Raw genomic sequence first — 21,711 nt, 5'->3', positions numbered from 1 at the left:
ATTGCAGCCTTGAAGTCCCGGACTCAAGCAATTCTCTCACCTCAACCTCATGAGTAGCTGGGACTACAGGCACGCACCACCACACTCAGCTAATTTTTTTGATTTTTAATAGAAAAAAAATCTTGCTATGTTGCCCAGGCTGGTCTCCAACGCCTGAGCTCAAGCAATCCTCCTGCCTTGGCCTCCCAAAGTGCTGGGATTCCATGTGTGAGCCACCATGCTTGGCCCATCTTTATTCTTTCTCCATATCAGCTAATCCACACAGGCCAACTCCTCCTGCACAACCACTGCCTTGCTCATCCCATTTCCCCGGAAAGCCATTAAGGCTATGACAAGCCATGTGAAGGTAGATCCACTACAAAAACTACGCAGGTTTTGGTTGAAAAGATGCTCAACATCATTAGCCATCAGGAAAATGCAAATCAAAAACAGGAGATGCTGCTTCACACCCACTAGGATGCATAGAATAAAAAAGATGGACAGTAAATGGCAGAGATCATATAGAGAAATTGGAATTCTCATATGCTATTGTGAGAATGCAACATGATGCAGCCGCTTTGGAAAACAGTCTGGCTGTTGCTCAAAAAGTGAATAAAGTTACCATAGACCCAGTAATTCTACTCCCAGAGACAAATCCAAGAGAAAACATGCCCACACAAAAACATGTACACAAATGTTCACAGCACCATTCTTCATAATAGACAATCAGTGGAAATCACCTAAATGTCCATCAACTTATGAATGAATAAGCAACTGTGGTATATTGATGAAATGTTAATTGTCAATAAAAAGGACTAAAATACTGGTGCATACTACAACATGGATAAACCTTGAAAACATGAAGAAGCCAGGCATACAACGCTACATATTATATGATTCCATTCATATGAAATGTCCAGAACAGGCAAATTCATAGAGATGGATAAGCACATTGGTAGCTGCCAGAGGTTAGGGGAGGAGGCATGAAGAATAAATGGTAATGAATATGGAGTTTCTTTACAGGGTGACAGAAACGTCCTAGAAAAATTTTATAGTCGTGATGTTGTACAGCAATGTGAATATGCTAAAACACACAGAAGTATATGCTTTTAAAAAGGTGAATTTGGCCAGGTGCAGTGACTCATGCCTGTAATCCCAGCACTTTGGGAGGCCAAGGCAGATGGATCACCTGAGATCAGGAGTTCAAGACTAGCCTGACCAACATGGAGAAACCCTGTCTATACTAAAAATACAAAATTAGCCGGGCATGGTGGCGCATGCCTGTAATCCCAGCTACTTGGGAGGAGAGGCTGAGGCAGAATAATTGCTTGAACCCAGGAGGCAGAGGTTGTGGTGAGCCGAGATCGCAACATTGCACTCCAGCCTGGGAAACGAGAGAAACTCCGTCTCAAAAATAATAATAATAATAATAATAATAATAATAATAATAATAATAATTTAATTGTAATTTTAAAATAACTAAAAGAGTGTCATTAGATTGTAACACAAAAGATAAATGCTTGCCGGGCGCAGCAGCTCACACCTATAATTCCAGCACTTTGAGAGGCCGAGGTGGGCAGATCACCTGAGGTCAGGAGTTCCAGACCAGCCTGGCCAACATGGAGAAACGCCGTCTCTACCAAAAATACAAAATTAGCCAGGCATGGTGGCACATGCCTGTAATCCCAGGTACTCGGGAGGCTGAGGCAGGAGAATCACTTGAACCTGGGAGGCAGAGGTTGCAGTGAGCTGAGATTGTGCCATTGCACTCCAGCCTGAGCAACAAGAGCAAAACTGTCTCAAAAAAAAAAAAAAAAGATAAATGCTTCCGGGGATAGATACCCCATTCTTTATGATGTGCTTATTAAACACTGTATGCCTGCATCAAAACATCTCCTGTACCTCATAAATATATACAGATAGTATGTACCCACAAAAATTAAAAATTTAAAAATATACAGCTGTAATTCCTATAATGGGGTACTCTATTTTCTATTCTGAAGCTTTTTTCCTCCTTCTGGAAAAAAGAAGACTATATAATGCTTTATTCCAGGGAATCAAGTAAAAATCACAGGAAACTATGTGGGTGGGTTGACAGGCGCAGCAATCGCTGCACACGTTTACCTATGTAACAAACCTGCACATCCTGTGCATGTATCCCGAAACTTAAAATTAAATTAATTTTTTTTTAAAAAAAAAAAGGAAAGAAATACGTGGGGAAATTAAAAAGTAAATGCTTCAACACTTTTCTAATAACTACAAAGCGTGATGACGATAATCCGGACACTGAGGAAAAGTTCTGCATTTGTCAGGCTCCTAGTTGCGCCCTCAGTAAAAACAGACAAACTTAACCAAAGGAGAAATGGGCTGCGAAGGCTTCTTTGTAATATTGTTCTTTCCCTTTGGAAATTTAATAAAAGGGCTAGATTGTTGTAATTTAAGTAAAGAGTATGTCACTAAATACAAGTTAGTAGAGCTAGAAGATCCATGTTTGTTGTAGCTATTTAGCCTTCTCTCGGTAGCTAGCAGGCTATGCATTATTCTCCTAGGGAGAATCTGTTTTATAAAGAAACTTACGGCTGGGTTATTGATGGCTTTCCAGGGATTAACCGCATACTCATAAGAATAAGAGGCTAACCTCATCCTCTTAAACTTCACACACTACAATCCCATAGATAGCTGACAGCTATAGCCAAAGGAGAAAAATAATCCAACATTTTACTAATCCTTAAACCAATCATCTCATGCAACGGTGGAGAGCCCTTTAGGTCTACAACTCAATCTCTTAGGGATGGACAGGCTCCTTCTACAAATGTTTTAGGAGTTTGAATCCCCTACACGAAAACATCTAGCCAGACATCACAAAATACCCTAGACTTATTTTTAATTTTATACTAAGTTGTTTTAAAATATACAGAATCAGATATTTGTCTATGGAGGAGGAACACAGAAATCTGATCAATAAACAGATTCCCATGTAAGCCCCATATGCCTTGACCAAAGTTACGTTCATGAAAAATAAGTCAGACTGCATCCAAATAAGTGAGAAAGAAAAATCAGGTTGCCTAAACCCAAATTTCTTTTTTTCTTCTCTCTCTTGTACATAGGTTATATGTAAACAAACCCAAAGTTCTTGACCTCCTAAAGTTCACAGGCATTACCATGGGAAACTGCTCAAATTGTCTTGCACCCAACTGTCAGCTTTGAGGCCACAAATAGAAACCTGTCATTTTGTGGAAGGGAAGGACAATCCCCACTGGTCATCTGGCCATCTCTTCTAACTCTCTTCCCTCCCTACTTTATCAGAATGATTCCTATAACCTCTCTGTGTCACCAATGGCACTGTCTGCCGCCTTCTTCATGTTAGGTAAGGAAGCCAATGATGTCTTTACATTTTTGCTCTCAATTCTGTCTCCATCTGTTCCCCAAACTTAACTTTTTTCTTGTGGTTTTGAACTTCTAAGTTTGTACATCAAAAGCTAAATGGCCATCCTTTTTCACTATTGTGTCCCTGTCATTCATGCCCAACAACTTAATGGCAGGAGCAGAGCATCTGGCTGGGTCCAATCTCAAACACCCACATCCCTGTAACCACTAAAGAAGACAAAAGGGTGAACTGCTGCTTGGCACAACCACCCCCGACCAGGGCTTGGCCAACTGGACCTACGGATCTGCTACAAGCACTTAGGAAAACCAGGCAGACAAAACTGCAGTTCAAGGGGTCAGGATCACATGTTCACTGAAGACTGCCAGCCAGGGTCTTATCCCCACAAAAGCAGGGAAGGTAGAGACGGTATTACCATCCACGGATGGGGGACATTGTAGAGGTTAACTGACTATATGAGGTCATAAAGCTAACAGACGGCAGCTAAGCATCCTCCCCAAGTCCATCTGATCCCAAGGCCCATGCTTTGTTCAAGGCAACACAATGTAAATATTCTTATGTGGATTACCAAAAACACCATGAAATGGAACAACAGGTGGTTAGAAATAAAACATACAACTGTGCCATTGTTTACTATTAATATTCTTTAAAATGTAATTGATTCTTTTTTAACTTTTCAGTTAAAAAAACCACCATCTTTATGGCCAGGTACGGGGGCCATACCTGTAATCCCAACACTTTAGGGGGCTGAGGCAGGTGGATCACCTGAGTTTGGGAGTTCAAGACCAGCCTGGCCAACATGGTGAAACCCTGTCTCTACTAAAAATACAAAAATCAGCTGGGTTTGGCGGCGCATGCCTGTAATCCCAGCTACTCAGGAGGCTGAGGCAGAAGAATTGCTTGAACCTAGGAGGCAGAGGTTGCAGTGAGCAGAGATCATGCCACTGCACTCCAGCCTGAGTTACAGAGTAAAACTCTGTCTCCAAAAAAAACCCCAAACATCTTTAGCTCTTCTTTCACATGCCAAAAGAAAGAAAGAAAGAAAAAAAAAAAAAAAAAAAAAAGCAACTATCTCTCTTTAGGAGAAGGGGAAAAACTGATAAGAATAATGGAATCCACTGGGGTTCTGGAAACCACTCCCTTACTGTGGAACGTGGGTTACCAGGTATACATAGGTGTCAAAAATCAAGCTGTGCGTTTCACTATATTACAATTAGACATCAACTGGAAAAAACAAATCTATGTGTGTACAGACATGTATCTATATTATCCCTCGATTATCTGTGATACAAAGAGAACATTAATTATTTGAAATCCCAATCCCAACTGAAATCAATTATTCAGTGCCTATCAGAGCAGGTAGAAGAGAGCTTTTAGTTCCAAATTCCCCAAATAATAAAGTGGAGAAGTGGTCTTGAAGAGTCTTTCAATCAATTCGCCCTGCATTCAGGCAGCCATTAGCCATTCCACAAATAAGATGTTACAACGTTTAATAACCAATTTTGTTTTGACCATTCTTAATATAAATTTTAAAAAATAAACAAAAATGTTGCTTATGGTGTAACAACGATCTTGATCTAAAAACTCAAGGTCTCAAATGAGTAAGTTCCCTTCTCACAATGCGACTTGTTTGCTAAGGCCTAAGTGAGCTATGTGTCAAACCAAATAAACCTTGTACAAATTTTGTACACCTTTGCACTATAAATTAGCCTTTTCATTGTAACAAGACTACAACACATTTAATAGCAAAAGAATTGGTAAGAAGCAAAATTCAAAAAGTAGGACCGTGGTTATTATTCTGCCAGTCACCAGATTTGCTGTCAAAGCTGTTTAAAAAAAGGTCTACAGAAATATTTCAATAGTCTCTCCAGTATCAAATATCTAAGAAGCTTATTTTTCTTAAATACCGATACTCTATGAAAGTTGAAGGCAGGTGCTAGGGTGAGAAAGAATTAAAATTCAGTATTTTCTGCCAGACAGGAGAACTACAATTTCTATGCTGGTGAGAAATGGGGACTCTGCTAATTCCCTCAACAAGCACAGACAAAATATAACCTCTCTCTGCCTCCTCAAAGAGCACCTGCAGGCCCAAGACACACCTCGAACTAACCTAGAAGGTGGATGTCCTTGAGAAGATTTACTTTTTCCAGGTTTGATAAGGAGAAATATCTTTAGCCCTGTCAAGCAAGCAGTCAAGCTCCTTGATTGTACCTTAAAGGGAATGAGAATGTTTCGGCTCATTTGCATTTTAAAGGGTACTCTTTCATGATCTTTCACACTTGTAATAGATGTCTAAACCGTTAAATTACTATTTCTTTTCTTAGCCTGAAAGTGGATGCAGACTAAGAGCGTGGCCTCTCCCATTGTTCTTTACCCTAAGTCGGCCCCTGAACAATACTGACAGCTGCTATCAAACCAGGCTGCATTTACTCTGTGCAGCTGCTGCTTGTAGGAACAGACAGTCTCCCGGTACCTCCTCCCCTCTGGGGAGACAGGTTGACACACTGCATGTTCAATGAAGGGGTGCAAAGGTCCACTGAATTGTCAACCCAATTTTATGCTACTTCGATTTTCCAGGACGCACACAATTCCTTTCAAGCAAAAATCAAGCATATGCCACAGCATGAAACTTAAGGTGTGGGATAATTATTGATCACTACAAACTTGAAAAGAGCCTTCTGACATAAATTCATATACTAATCCAAAAATTACAATGATAAAAACCGCACATGCCAGTATGCCCAAGACACGGAATGGGCGTAAGTCTCGTTTGCATCGCGCCTGATTCACCACTTTGGTTTATTGTTGCCAAGGCACCCAGAGCTAACCTGCCTTTATAATAATCTCCACAACATTTTTCCTGGACTAAAGCCATTTGTAAAATTAGAAATTCATTTGCCCTTCGAAAAAGATCTGCTATTTTTATTCTCCGATTCAGCTCAAACTGGGTATTACCTATGAACATCTGGTTAATACGATTTCCTCCTTCCTAAAGTGTAGGTGCGAAGGAGATTCACGAGAGCTGGGCGGTGCCTTTCAGAATGTAAAAGGAGTTTTACCATCAAGAAATTATATGTCGAAATTTAGAGTCTATCAGAAAACAAACATGTTCCACAAAGTTTAACTGGGTACTTGAGAACTGCTTTGCATATGTTTTCCTTTAATCAAAACAGGCTTTTCCATCTTCATTCATTTGGGTGAAAAAATTCTGTGCTTGAGCTACAAGTACAATTCACTATTAGTCTTTGCTAATCAAACACAGTACATGCGAAAGTACCAGTGAATATTTGATTTGATCTCTGAAATAAAGCAATTCATTACACAAGAAAAGGGTACAGAAGGCAGCAGACAAATGCAGATGTAATTGTGTTTTTTGTTGAATGTGATTAGAGAGCCCACTAAGTAACAGTCAAAAATGTGATACTGAAGGAGGGGGAAGGCAGTGCCTGGATCTGGGGGGAAGAGGAGGGAGAATTGTTTATGCAGAGCTAAGCTGTCAAGTGTAATAAAGCAGCTTGAATAAAATTTAAGCTGAAAATCCACTGAAGCTCCCCATTTCAGGGAGGAAAAAGCTATTAAAAGGAAATGAAGGTCACCCTCCTAGTTTATTTCACCTAATTGACTGCCAATAGCTTACCACAGACAACCCAACTGCAGATCTGCAATTGAGAAACCGATGAAAGGAGAGTTTTCAAGCTGAGGCTCGTTCTTTAATCCTCCTTGGCTCTTATGTTTTTTCTCCATCTCCAGTTGGGATGTAATTTTAAGCTCTGATGGATTAACTGGTTCCATTGTCTGTGGCCGTCATTGGACTATGGCACTCTTAATCCGTACAGCAGCATGTCTAATTATCATTACAAAGTGTCTGAGGGAACTATAAAGACCAGCAGGGCATCATCTCACAAGCAATTAACATAAATTGATAAATGAGTGATTTGAATCTGCTCAAGGCACTCACATATGAATAAAATCAGAAAGGATGGTCCCTTGTTTCAGCTCCTTCTTTGGCTTAGTCTGGAAGGGGAAGAACACATGAGAACCATCCCAGGTCCTGCAGTGGGGGGCCGGGGGATGAACTCATGCAGGGGATGGAATGCACGGTTCACCAGATTCATTAATGCAGAGCAAATGACTTGTGATTGACAACCAGTGGCCAGCACGGAGCACTAACTGAACTCAACAGAGGAGAGCAGAACCCCGGTGAAAGGCCAGGGAGCACTAGGGCAGACAATTAACACTTCTTCCACAGCAAGAGAGCGCTCTTTTCATTGGTTTGTCACTTAAAAATTCATGAACAAGGCACAAGAAAGAACAAGAGCCAACAGTTACGTAGGTTCGAATACCCCAGAAGGCAAAAGGCAAACAGCAAGGATAACTAAATGCAACGATAATTCAGAGACCCATTTTGACCTCACTGTGATCTCACATTGTAAGACAGAAGTGAGGAAAGTATTTAAAGTTCTAACCTAAAGCTTTTACTAGACTAATGAAGCAAGGGTGGTTTACGTGTCACAGGATGAACTACATTTATTTTCCCACTTCAAAGTAGATTTAAGGACGGGCAAGGGGGTGCCTGCCCTCGGACCCAGCTACTCAGGAGGCTAAGGCAGGAGGATCACTTGAGTTCCAGGCCAGACTAGACAAAATATCAAGACCCCGGTCTGTTTAAAAAGAATGTTTTTAATTAATAGGTTTATTTTTTGTCCCCTCCTAAAATACTTCTCCTGTCATCTTCCTTACGCTAAGCCCTCTTCCTCCATACACCTTAGCACACCCCAAGTCTCTTCCTCCCACCCTTATCAAATAGGTCAACGTTAAGCTACACAAATACACACACACACACATATATATAAAGCCATCAAATTAATAAGAAATGAAAGCTGGTTATACACACTGTAGGAGGTAGACCTGGTAGGCCACGTACCCCGATGATGGCATTCAACTCTGCCATGGTCACCTGTTTGGCACGTTCGACAGCCTGGGCCACCTGTTGTTGATGCTTTGAAAACAAGGAGAAGAAAGGGCATTAGCAACAGCCAAGAACTTCACTGTATATTCTAACAACAAAAAGTCAAATGCTGTGCGCAATGCAGGCTGAAGTAGAGGGGTTTAAACGCGGAATTTCTCAACCACACATTATTTTCACAGAACACAGGGAAAAACTGAGAATGGCAGTGCCCTTTATTTCTAAACAACACCAGTCACTACTTCTGGCTGCAAATTTTGGCTTGGAATGGCAGAAAACAAAAAAGGACATAAAGAATGACAACACAGGACCTTAAAAAATAAATAGAACAGAATTTGGAAGATCGTCCTTGTTCACAGAAGAGGTTCACCATGATAAGTTTGGCCATAAGTTCACAGCAATTTTAAAATACTCGTTTTACAGCCGGGCGCAGTGGCTCATGCCTGTAATCCCAGCACTTTGGGAGGCCAAGACGGGGTGAGCCCAGGAGTTCAAGACCAGCGTGGGCAACATGGTGAAACCTCTATTTTTAAAATAAATAAATAAAATACCCATTTTAATACCTAAAACTTTAACATTAAATCTGTTGATCACTTGTCTGATCAATCAACCTTGACCCCCCAGTCATTTTCGGAAACTCCTGGAATTCCTCTCACTCTTTTACAGCCTTTTGATTCTTCACCCTCCACAAGGCAAAGGAAGGACTCCAGCCTCAGTTCAGAGATGGAAACTCACCCCACACCTCCCAACTCCCAACTCCACCCACAAATAAAAACACAGCCATACATTTACTTTGGGAGGCATGCGAATGTAACATAGAGCCCTGGATCACTAAAGTCTAACAACTACTAATACATTCAAACGGCAGACAAATCTACTGTCATATCAGACAGACAAAGGTTATACTGGAAGAGGCTGTTACGACAATAACGAGATGGTGACCATCCAGCATGGAGCAACAGATGCCAACCAGGATACCCAGTATTCCAACTCCCGGGCCAATAAGCTTTCCACCCTGTGTGAAGACGCATTCATCCCATGCACACTTAGAACACATTACAGCATTTACTAGCTTATATCCAAAAGGAAGGTAAACTTTTCAAGGCAAAGCTAAAATACAATAGTCCTGAGTCAATTTCATAGATTACTCATATGAAGAGATTTCCCCCCTCAAAGAATGTTAAGATTAAACTTCTATGACTTTGTAACTAAACAAAATAGCTTACACATGCATATGACTCAGTAAGTTAATGTATTTTGGACTATTATCATCTGCCCCTTCAATGACAGTATTAAGACAACTGCCTTGATACGTAAGTACAAAAGAACTACCTGCTTCCCTAGTAAAGTCTACCTTGATGGAACCATTTTTAAAAGTCAGTATGAGAACAGCTTTCTATTTAAAAGATAAAAAGGACACCTGAATTTTCAGTAGCTCTCAAGCTTATGCTACTTAAAGAAAGCAAAACTGGCCGGGCGCGGTGGCTCACGCCTGTAATCCCAGCACTTTGGGAGGCCGAGACGGGTGGATCACGAGGTCAGGAGATCGAGACCATCCTGGCTAACATGGGGAAACCCCGTCTCTACTAAAAATACAAAAAACTAGCCGGGTGAGGTGGTGGGCACCTGTAGTCCCAGCTACTCGGGAGGCTGAGGCAGGAGAATGGCGTGAACCCGGGGGGCGGAGCTTGCAGTGAGCTGAGATCTGGCCACTGCACTCCAGCCTGGGCGACAGAGCGAGACTCCGTCTCAGAAAAAAAAAAAAAAAAAAGAAAGCAAAACTATACATTGGATAGTCATCTTGCAGTTTTCCAGAGGAAAAAAAATTAATTTGGAGGTTGAGCTATTGTCACCATTTCCACAGTGTGCCCTCAGATGTGCTGGATAGACTAGCAGGGGGTTTACACACTTCAGCTGTAACAGATGTTCTTCACACTTGTTCCTTGTGATAAAATTAACATCTTAAAACTAGCTAATTTGCAAACAGAGAAGCAACATAATTGCACTTTAACAGCTGAACAGTTTTACTTACTTCCTGAGACAGAAATGGGATGACTTGTGCACAAATCGTATTCAATCTCTTGGCGATTTCAGTCTATAAAGACAAAGCCATACAAATGTTTAGAATACTTCACCATCAGTTTAGAAAGGTACAACTTCATACCTCTAACACTTTAGTCCTCCTCTCCCTTGCTCTGGAAAGGTGCATAAAAAGGTTTCCCCAGGTTATGTTACTAATACTTATCTTGAGATAAACAGTAGATATTAATCCCACTTGCAAAGTAAGCCACAACTGCACACTTTATTGGTCACATAATAAGAGATAATGAGTAGTTTAATTTAATTGGAAAATCTAGGCGGTTTAAGGCTACATGATCATTTAATATGGTGACTATATATACATATATATATATATTTTTTTTTTTTTTTTTTTCTTGAGACGGAGTCTCACTCTGTCGCCCAGGCTGGAGTACAGTGGTGTGATCTCGGCTCAATGCAAGCTCTGCCTCCTGGGTTACGCCATTCTCCTGCCTCAGCCTCCCAAGTAGCTGGGACTACAGGCGTCCACCACCACACCCGGCTAATTTTTTCTTTTTTTTTTTTGTATTTTTAGTAGAGACCGGGTTTCACCATGTTAGCCAGGATGGTCTCGATCTCCTGACCTCATGATCTGCCTGCCTCGGCCTCCTAATGTGCTGGGATTACAGGCGTGAGCCACTGAGCCTGGCCACGTGTACTTTTTCAGTGACGGCACACCATGACACATTTATGTCATTATTGCAAGTTCATTCAAGCTGGTGTCAGAAGCCACGGCAACCGCAGCACTGTCAAAGCAGTCCAGCTTTCAAAGACAAGGCCTAAGGTGACAGAGCAGAAGAAAGATCTGCTGACCTCTTTCCCACTTGTCCCAGCTCATGTACAATTGAAACAGGATTTTATTGTTCACAGGCTTCCCTCAAACTTTCAACAAACCAAGAAAACATGACTAAAAACATTCCATTCTAGAGGGTGATGGTCAAGTCATGATATCCTGGGTGTTCTGAAAGTTTCACCATAGTTCAGTGTCAAACTCAAAGACTTCACCGACAGGGCCCAGGGGTCAGCTAAACTAAAAGGTGTCCTCAGTGACTACAGCACAGGCTGGTTTAAAGAAGGCAGGAAAGGCCGGGTGCGGTGGCTCACGCCTGTAATCACAGCACTTTCAGAGGCCAAGGCAGGTGGATTACAAGGTCAGGAGTTCAAGACCAGCCTGGCCAAGACGGTGAAACCCCATCTCTACTAAAAATACAAAAATTAGCCGGGCACGATGGCGGGCACCTGTAATCCCAGCTACTCGGGAGGCTGCGGTAGAGAACTGCTTGAACCCAGGAGGTGCAGGCTGCAGTAAGCTGAGATCACACCACTGCACTCCAGCTTATGCGAGAGTGAGACTCCATCTCAAAAAATATAAAAGTAAAGAAGACTGGAAAAGCCTTTGCTCCGCTCCACATCCACAGCAGTCCCTCTGCTACAAGGGACAAAAACTGGCAAGAGAGGGAACAGAGGGTACTCTACTTCTAGCTCAGGGGAGGATCCATCTGCAGCACCTCCAGCACCCTACAGCAATGCAAAGCAGTTCTGCTTTCCTCTATCTGGGAAGAACCAGTTCTGCTTTCTTAAAAAAGAAAAAAAAAAAGTCATCTGTAAAGAGGCCCATCCTTGACCTTACTTATTTCATCATTTTGTCAATGTTTACTAAATGCCACCTATATTACTGAATTAAGCAATGAAAAGGATCACAAGAAAAAATTTTAAAAGCACACAGTCCATGACCTTGAGAAATAGAGAACAGAAAAAGACAAAGTAGAAACCCCAGGAACAAAGTTGAGCCTGCAGTGAGCTGAGATCATGCCACTGTACTCCAGCCCAGGTGACAGAACAAGACCCTGTCTCAAAAAAAAAAAAAAAGGAAACAAAATCCCAGGAACGTTACAATCAAGCATATAAAAAACAGCAGCCTTGTATCTTCTAAGATGATTTGAATTAACTAAACAAAGTCTTTGGTTTTATAAGATTAGATTTAGGCTGACCCAACCCAATTCTACCTGACCACCAATGAGACAAGGTTACAGACAGACCATGCCTTGGACAAAATGTACTAGAAGGGGAAATGACTGGTAAAGAGAGGAAGCCCATGCATGACCTTGCTTTAGAGAGCAAGGCAGATATATGCAAAAAGGGTGCAGCTGTACCAGGTACAAAAACAGAACTGGGTCAGCCCCACCCAGTTCATTTGATCACAGCCACCCACTCAAGCTACCTCAAGGTCATGGCTCTCCTCGAAAGCATGGGCAAGGCTTTCCTCTCCTTTGCAACAGGGTTCTGCACTCATGTAAAGGAGTAGAGATGCCTTTAGTGGGTATCCTACATAGGTCCTTGCTCCCAACTCCCTACCAACCACATATTCCTGCAACATTCTGTACATTCCCCTTCTTGGAGATTCACACTTAATTTTAAATTAAGTTTCCAATTTTAAAAATGATACATGCTCACTTTGAACTCATACACATGCACACAGATGTATATACAGAAATATAAAAGAAATTCAAGGCCGGGCACGGTGGCTCAAGCCTGTAATCCCAGCACTTTGGGAGGCCGAGACGGGTGGATCACGAGGTCAGGAGATCGAGACCATCCTGGCTAACACGGTGAAACCCCGTCTCTACTAAGAAATACAAAAAAACTAGCCGGGCGAGGTGGCGGGCGCCTGTAGTCCCAGCTACTTGGGAGGCTGAGGCAGGAGAATGGCGTGATCCCAGGAGGCGGAGCTTGCAGTGAGCTGAGATCCGGCCACTGCACTCCAGCCTGGGCTACAGAGCAAGACTCCGTCTCAAAAAAAAAAAAAAAAAAAAAAAAAAAGAAATTCAAAATAACCCTGAGTTCATCATCCAAGGATGAGCATGGGTAACATATTGATGATTTCAGGGTACCATTATTCCAGGTTCTCACTTATGTGCACAGAAACCCACAGTGAGAGAGACACATTGTAATACCAAGGGGTTTCCGTTATATACCCTGCCTGTCTATAATTTGTTACTCAAACATGTGTCATGGACATCATCCCAGTCAATTTAGATTAACAAGTACCTTGAAATATTCCACCATGTAAGCCTAAAGATGTTTAAGTACTATTGACACCAGGGAATATTTATGTTTCATTTAATTTTGCACAATTAACGACTCTGTGTCAAATAACCCTCCACACAGATCTCTAAAAGGAATCCCTAGATGTGAAACTGCTGGGTCAAAGTGTATGCATATTTTAAGTTGCAATGCATGCTGCCAAACTGCCCAGCAGAAAAGCTGTACCAGGCCGGGCGCAGTGGCTCACGCCTGTAATCCCAGCACTTTGGGAGGCCGAGACAGGTGGATCACAAGGTCAGGAGATCAAGATCATCCTGGCTAACACGGTGAAACCCTGTCTCCACTAAAAATACAAAAAAATTCGCCGGGCTGGGTGGTGGGCGCCTGTGGTCCCAGCTACTCGGGAGGCTGAGGCAGGAGAATGGTGTGAACCCAGGAGGCGGAGCTTGCAGTGAGCCGAGATTGCGCCACTGCACTCCAGTCTGGGAGTCACAGCGAGACTCCATCTCAAAAAAAAAAAAAAAAAAGAAAAGCTGTACCAATTATTGTAAGTTCAGGAGGGTGCCTGCTCTCCCACCCAGTGTCACTATTGGGTTTTGTTGACCTTTCTTTAATCTTCATCCATCTAATGGATTAAAAAATGACCTCATTTTTATTTGCATTACTTGAATTCTTCCTCTAGTTAAATATCTTTTCATGTATTTATTGGTCCACTCTATGTTTCCCTTCTCCATTCTTCCGTTGTTGTTTAATCATTTTTGTCTTTTGGTGGTGTTTCCTTGCATGAGACAAATATTAACCCTTTATCAGAGTTTGCTCAGCTTGCCACTTGTCTTTCAACCTTGCTTAATACGAATGTTTTGCTGTATAGAACTTTAAGTCTTTATGTTGTCAAACGAAAGCATTTTCTTCCTATGCTCCTGGCCTTTAGGTGAAGATTAGAACACACCAATATCATAAAAGCCATTCTTACTTTTCTTCTAGTGTGCTATGGCTGCATTTTTATACTTAAATATTTGATTTAGCTGGAATTTATTTTGGCTTAAGAAAAGATGCCCTCATCTTTATGATAACAACTATGTGTTACTACCTAGAATGGCGTCAAAGTAGACTTGAACATGGTCAGAGGACAGTTAAGATCGAGTCTGAATGAAATGAACTTGTAAACCTTTAATAATATTGAAGTTATCAAAAATAAAATAAAGAAAAGAAATACATACGAAAGCAAAGGCAATGATACAGTGGTCTCTCGCTAGCAGTGGGGGATTGGTTCAGAATCCTCCATGGAAACCAAAATTCAAGGATGCTTAAGTCCTTTCTATAAAATGGTATAGTATTTGCATATAAGCTATGCACATCTACCCATACACTTAATATCATCTCCAAATTACTTACCTAATACAATGTAAATCCTAGGTAAATGGTTGTTGTATTATTTAGGAAATGACAAGAAAAAAGTCTGTACATGTTCACTACAGATGTTTTTTTTTTTGTTTTTTTTTTTTTGAGACAGAGTCTCACTCTGTCGCCTAGGCTGGAGTGCAGTGGCACAATCTTGGCTCATTGCAACCTCCACCTCCCGGGTTCTAAGGAACTCTCCTGCCTCAGCCTCCCAAGTAGCTGGAATTACAGGCACATGCCACCACACCCGGCTAATTTTTTGTATTTTTAGTAAAGATGGGGTTTCACCATGTTGAGCAGGCTGATTTTAAACTCCTGATCTCAAGTGATTCACCTGCCTCGGCCTCCCAAAGTGCTAGGATTTATAATCCTAGCATGAGCCACTGTGCCCGGCCGATGCAATGTTTTAAAAAATATATATTTTCAAACCATAGTTAGTTGAATTCACAGATGCGGAACCCACAGATACAAAGGGCCGACTGTACTATGTAAGTTGGGTTAGACTGGATAAGCCTGAAACAGGAGGAAGAAAAGTTAGAAATCAAAGCTCAACCTGATGAAAAACATCAAAAGCCATACCGTATGTTCTGGAAATTCTACATAAATAGTCTGGAGAAGAAGCAAATAGGAGTAAATAAAGGAGAGTGTTACCCAAGACTTCCCTTCCGTCTGCCAGGTCTCTAAACCCTGATCTTAAAACTATCCTGAGGAGCCAGCTTGACTTTTGAGTCAGAAAATCTAAATCCAAGTCTTGGACTGTTCTACTAACAAGCTGGTTTACCCCAGAAAATGCGCTGACATCCTCTGAAATACCCTGGGGCTCCTCCACCTGCACAACCTACCTCCTGGCAGGTGAGGGTACAGAGCTTACCTGACAATGCTCTGTGAGTCCTAAAACATCACTAGCTCCCCAAGAGGCTTCATGAACATCTTCCCTTCAAATAATCTGGATTGCGACAGCATAAAAACTGGCAATAATTCTTGGTATTATCTCTTGCTTCAACAAAAGAGTATTCTGGTAAGATTCTTAATTTAGCACAAATGAACAAGTCTCGTAGTGACTTTATTTAATGTATTTACTTATTTATTTATTTTAGATGGAGTCTTGCTCTGTCACCACGCTGGAGTGCAGTGGAGCCATCTCGGCTCACTGAAACCTCCAATTCCCTGGTTCAAGCAATTCTCCTGCCTCAGCCTCCCAAGTAGCTGGGATGACAGGCACATGCCACCACGCCCGGCTAATTTTTCTGTTTTTAGTAGAGATGGCGTTTTACCATGTTGGCCAGGATGGTCTCGATCTCCTGACCTTGTGATCCGCCCGCCTCAGCCTCCCAAAGTGGTGAGATTACAGGCGTGAGACACCGCACCCGGCCTCTGTGACTCCTACCCATGCTTCTATTACTGATCAGAGTGTGCTGGCAGATTAACCTTGGGTATTTGACCATGCTGCCTTCCACCTCTTGCAAAGGCTAGACAGCTCCAGTGAAAAACTGAGGGCTAACTGTATTTCCCACCTAGAAATCATTTTCCTACCCAATGATGGAGACTTATTTGGTACCTACTAAGTCATAATGCTTATAAACTTTCCCTGTGCCTAGATTTTTGATACCGTATAAGGCAACAACAATAAATCTGCATTCAAGAGCTATCCACAAACCAAATCTGCATGAAACCCTCCACCCAGAAATGTAAGCAGCAGGATGAAGGCTCCAGTAACAAGCCTTTCTTCATGGATGACCACCGCCTACTGAGGCAGCAGGAAGCAGGAGTCCAAATTACCTGTCTACAACAGTCTTTCATTCTCCTTATGCATGCCAGCTCTCCTCACTGATTTGCATATGGTAATACATTGAGCCCTCAGCATCTAAAAATTGGTTTTTAGATGATGGCAATCTACTTGGCAAACTACTACGTAAGGTGTTCTATGTTAAGTCACTTAAACCACTGGGTCCCACCCAGGTCTCTTACTTAACAGGATTACCACCACTCTACTTCAGAGTTTCATCAAAATCGAGTGAGCTGATGAGCTGGGATGTAAGCTAAGATATACTATTCCACAGTGCTATACAAATATGAGAGCTCTTCCCAATCCTTCAAGGCCCGCCTCAAAACACCAATAAACACACTCTTCTCTAGGTCCTTCAAGATCCTCCACAGCACTTACTGTCATTTGGTAAACGAAACCTGTGTGCTTAAAAATCACCATGTCATACAAAGAAAGCTTCCATGCAGTTTCTTAACCGCTTTCTACATAAAAGCCTTCTCAACACAACAAGATGGGAAGCATTAGGAGAACACGACTCCCACTAAATACTGTGACACATTTCTTTGCTGTACCTCCCCTACTAAAACTGATGTGAGGGTACATATTTAATATACTTTCAGAGTCATGCCTCAAGGAACTAAAACTTAAATCTCCATGCACCCCTAAATTCAATGGCCAAGGGGCACCCACATACACCATTACTAACAGTGCTAGAGAAAGGCTGTTCACAAAAAAATAAAAAACAAAAATCATATGTTGGTAAGTATACAATTCATGTACATGTATGGTTTTATTTTTTTATTTTATTTTATGAGATGGAGTCTCTCTCTGTCACCCAGGCTGGAGTGCAGTGGCAGCATCTCAGCTCACTGCAAGCGCCGCCTTCCGGGTTCACGCCATTCTCCTGCCTCAGCCTCCGAGTAGCTGGGACTACAGGCGCCCGCCACCAAGCCCGGCTAATTTTCTTGTATTTTTAATAGAGACAGGGTTTCACCGTGTTAGCCAGGATGGTCTTGATCTCCTGACCTCGTGATCCGCCTGTCTCGGCCTCCCAAAGCGCTGGGATTACAGGCGTGAGCCACCGCGCCCGGCCTTTTTTTTTTTTTTTTTTTTTTTTTTTTTTTTTTTTTTGAGACAGAGTTTCGCTCTTGTTGCCCAGGCTGGAGTGCAGCGGCGCGATCTTGGCTCTCCGCACCCTCCGCCTCCCGGGTTCAAGGGATTTTCCTGCCTCAACCTCACGAGTAGCTGGGATTACAGGCGTGTGCCACCATCCGCCTCCCGGGTTCAAGGGATTTTCCTGCCTCAACCTCACGAGTAGCTGGGATTACAGGCGTGTGCCACCATGCCCGGTTAATTTTGTATTTTTAGTAGAGACGGGGTTTCTGCATGTTGGTCAGGCTGGTCTCAAACTCCCGACCTCAGGTGATCTGACCCCTCGGCCTCCCAAAGTGCTGGGATTACAGGCGTGAGCCACCATGCCCAGCTACATGTATGTTTTAACTGAGCTGAAATATCGCCAAGGACCTCAGAGACCAGCAGTCAATCAAACTCCAGTGTATTCTGCAAGACTTTTAAATTCAATATATGGCCGGGCATGGTGGCTCACGCCTGTAATCCCAGCACTTTGGGAGGCCAAGGCAGGTGGATCAGGAGGTCAGGAGGTCGAGATCATCCTGGCTAACACGGTGAAACCCCACCTCTACTAAAAATACAAAAAAAAAAAAAAAAAAAAGATTATCCTGGCGTGGTGGCACCCGCCTGTAGTCCCAACTACTCGGAAGGCTGAGACAGGAGAATTGCTTGAACTCGGGAGGCTGAGGTTGCAGTGAGCTGAGATGGCACCACTGCACTCCAGCCTGGCAGAGTGAGATTTGGTCTCAAAAATTAATTAATTAATTAATTAATTAATTCAAGATATGGTCTTCTAAATAGCTTAACTTAAGAGTTTAGGATTCTATAATTCCTAAAAGTCTCACCACCTTTTCCTACTTCTCACTTTGTCTAATTGCAATGCGGAAGAGCCCACTCCTCAGCACCGCACACTTCCCCACTACACATACAGTAGTGCAGCATAATGAGTGCTGTTTGAAGCTCAAAACAGGGCGAGGACTGCTTAAGAGTAATTGCCCATGGGCCTCAAAGCAATCCAATGGCACCTTGCCCAAAGTCAGCTTAGGGAGGGGAAACTCCACCAGCATTAAATTGCAAATTGATGGATCATAAAAAATGGTGCTTATGCTGAGGGCTGGCAAACTGATCTTCTGGTTTCTTTGAACCAAGCGGGAAGCCAAGATAAAAACACAGTGGAGTGTTGGTAAGAAGTGTCTGGCAACAGATACGTGGGCAAGAACATGAATACAAAGCACACAAAGGAAATAAACGATAACCTCTAAATCCCTTCTGACTAGAAGTTTCTGAGTCTGTGAAATGACAACCTTAAATCCAAAAAAAAAAAAAAAATGTACACAGAAACCTCACCGGCAACCAAACAAAAATGTAAATTTTGTTGTAAGTCAGGTAGGTCATTCAGAAACGGTTAAGGCAGTTTTTAAAAAATTAACAAAATTCAATGATGATGCATCCTCAGGAAAACTGGAACAATCCTACATTACTGATGACATTAAATTGGTAGCGCTGTCTTGGAAAGCAACTGGGCAATGTGTTTCAAGAGCATGAAATTATTCAAACCCCCCTTTGCTAAGGCTTCCCACAGCTAAGAATTTATCCTAAGGAAATAGTTCAAATGAAAAGCATTCCATGCATGAAGCTGTTCACTGCAGCACTAGTTTCAAAGGGAAAAGAGAAAAAGCCAGGTAAAGATGTAACAGCAATTCAACACATCACAACCATCTGCCCAGTTTTTGAGAAAGTTAACATTTGCCCTCCTAATAAATCAGTTGTCTAACACTAAGAGAACAGTTAAATACACTACACACAACCCACAGGCATGGCGAGTAGCCATTAAAGTCATATTTGTGATAATGATGTTAAAATGACCAAGACATTCACTAGATGATGCAGGAGGGGAAGAAACAAAGACACGGTGTTAGTATTAGTATGCCTGGTTTTTTTTGTTTGTTTGTTTGTTTAAGGGCCGGGCGCTGTGGCTCACACCTGTAATCCCAACACTTTGGGGGGCCAAGGTGGGCAGATCACCTGAGGTCAGGAGTTTCAGACCATCCTGACCAACACGGTGAAACCCTGTCTTTACTAAAAATACAAAAAAATTAGCCGGGCGTAGTGGTGCATACCTGTAATCCCAGCTACTCGAGGAGCTGAGGTGGGAGAATAGTTTGAACCCAGGAGCTGGAGGTCGCAATGAGCCGAGATAGCAACATTACACTCCAGCTTGGGCAACAAAAGTGAAACTCCGTAACAAAAAAAAAAAAAAAAATTAGGAATGTGGCCAAGCACCTTAAGTTGACATCCAAAATTAAAAGAGTAATTATGCTGAGGTGGTAGGGTTTTTAGTGACCTTTTTTTCCTCCCTCTAGTGACTTTGGAATCATTGCCCTTGACTTACTGTTTAAATATTTGTTGTTGTTGTAGTTTTAAATGTTGTTGTTGTTGTTGTTGTTTCAGGGTCTAACCCTGTTGCCCAGGCTGGAGTGCAGTGGCATGATCTCAGCTCACTGCAATCTCCGCCTCATGGGCTTAAGCGATTCTCATGCCTCAGCTTCCCGAGTAGCTGGGACTACAGGAGTGCAGCACCACATGCAGCTAATTTTTGCATTTTTAGTAGATGGGGGTTCACCATATTGGCCAGGCTGGTCTGAAACTCCTGACCTCAAATTATTCACACGCCTCAGCCCCCCAAAGTGCTGGGATTACAGGCACAACAAGCCATTGCACCCGGCCAACTTACTGTTTACATTTATTACATCAGGAAGAGAGATAAGCACCGCCAGGCCCACCACGTTTGCGATCAACAGTGGCCCTGAGACACAACAATGCTGGCAAACCTGGAACCATTTGGGTACCCAGCCCTCTTAGAATCCTCAAATCACACGTGGGGAAACAGAGGTCTAAAGAAAATGATTTGTCCAAGATCATAAAGCAAGATTAGAAGCCACATATTCCCTGCCTAGTTTTTTTTTTTTTTTGAGACGGAGTCTCACCTCTGTCGCCAGGCGCAGAAGTTGGGAAGTGGGAGATACCCACGACAAGGAAGAGCTGATGAACTCGGCCCTGTCTGCAAAGCAGTGCAGCTGCTGAAAGGCCATACAGTCCAAACAGGGCTGCAGCGGCACAAGACCAAGTCGGCATGATCTCTCAGCCAACAAAGGGACTACAGAAAGTGCCTCTCATCTGTCAATGACAGGGTCACCGTGCCCTTGCTACCCTAGCAGAGGTCTCTGCATAGAACAGACAGTTTATAAGGGACCTCAATTATGAATTGCAAACCTTAAGTAAATGAGTTGTAGCCAAACTCCACTTTAATATTCTCCTCCACAGGCAGAAAGAATGATCCATCAACCCTAACATCAGACCATCTGGCCCACTAGTAGAACAAAATCCACAAACACATCTCTAGTTCCCGAAGATGACATCTTATTTTTATACCTAAAGAAAATTAGGAGTCAGGCATGGTGGCTCATGCCTATAATCCCACCATCTTGGGCGGGATGGATCACTTGAGGCCAGGACTTTAAGACCAACCTGGGCAACACAGCAAGATAGTACCTCTACTAAAGAAAAAAAAAAAAATTTAATTAGGGATGCATGCAAAAAAACTGTGTGCTGAAAATGATACACACAAAACAGAGCAAATAATCTTCCAATACTCCCTTTCCCTTCATAGGAGAGGAAGAGTTCCTTTGCCAAGAGGCCTCCTTCAGGATATCTGCTACTCAAGAGTCAAGATTTCTCCCATCACAGTGCCTTGCTCACCAATAGCTTATGAAAAGGTAAATTCATCTTTAAATCTAATGTGTCTGAGTAGCTTTTGTTTAAAATGTAATTACGCCGATAAAATGACTAATCACATTTTCGAGAAATTCAAATTTTAAAAATGTGGGGAGGTCGGGCACAGTGGCTCGCGCCTACTTTTGGGGGGCCAAGGCAGGAGGATCCCTTGAGCCCAGGAGTTTG

At 42.4% G+C, this 21,711-nt stretch overlaps 1 protein-coding gene across 7 annotated transcripts in view; it reads right to left on the bottom strand.

The window, feature by feature from the left end:
• The window catches only part of TLE1 (TLE family member 1, transcriptional corepressor), a 105,861-nt gene that overhangs the window by 60,499 nt on the left and 23,651 nt on the right, over positions 1 to 21,711 (bottom strand). For 3 of the 7 annotated variants that reach the window (XM_007969573.3, XM_007969574.3, XM_037998545.2), the window contains exons 5-6: positions 10,363 to 10,425; positions 8,259 to 8,363 (exon numbers count right to left, since the gene is read on the bottom strand). The exons of 1 other annotated variant lie outside the window; for it this stretch is intronic. In XM_007969573.3, the coding sequence (XP_007967764.2) occupies positions 8,259 to 8,363; positions 10,363 to 10,425 (168 nt within the window). The remainder of the gene's footprint in view (positions 1 to 8,258; positions 8,364 to 10,362; positions 10,426 to 21,711) is intronic. 3 more of the 7 variants (XM_007969575.3, XM_073021499.1, XM_007969579.3) reach the window with 1 other exon arrangement.

This window comes from Chlorocebus sabaeus, chromosome 12, assembly GCF_047675955.1.
Source record: "Chlorocebus sabaeus isolate Y175 chromosome 12, mChlSab1.0.hap1, whole genome shotgun sequence".
Lineage (NCBI taxonomy): Eukaryota > Metazoa > Chordata > Mammalia > Primates > Cercopithecidae > Chlorocebus > Chlorocebus sabaeus.
Note: the sequence above shows the minus strand (reverse complement) of the source record. Positions and strands in the feature narration are given on the sequence as shown.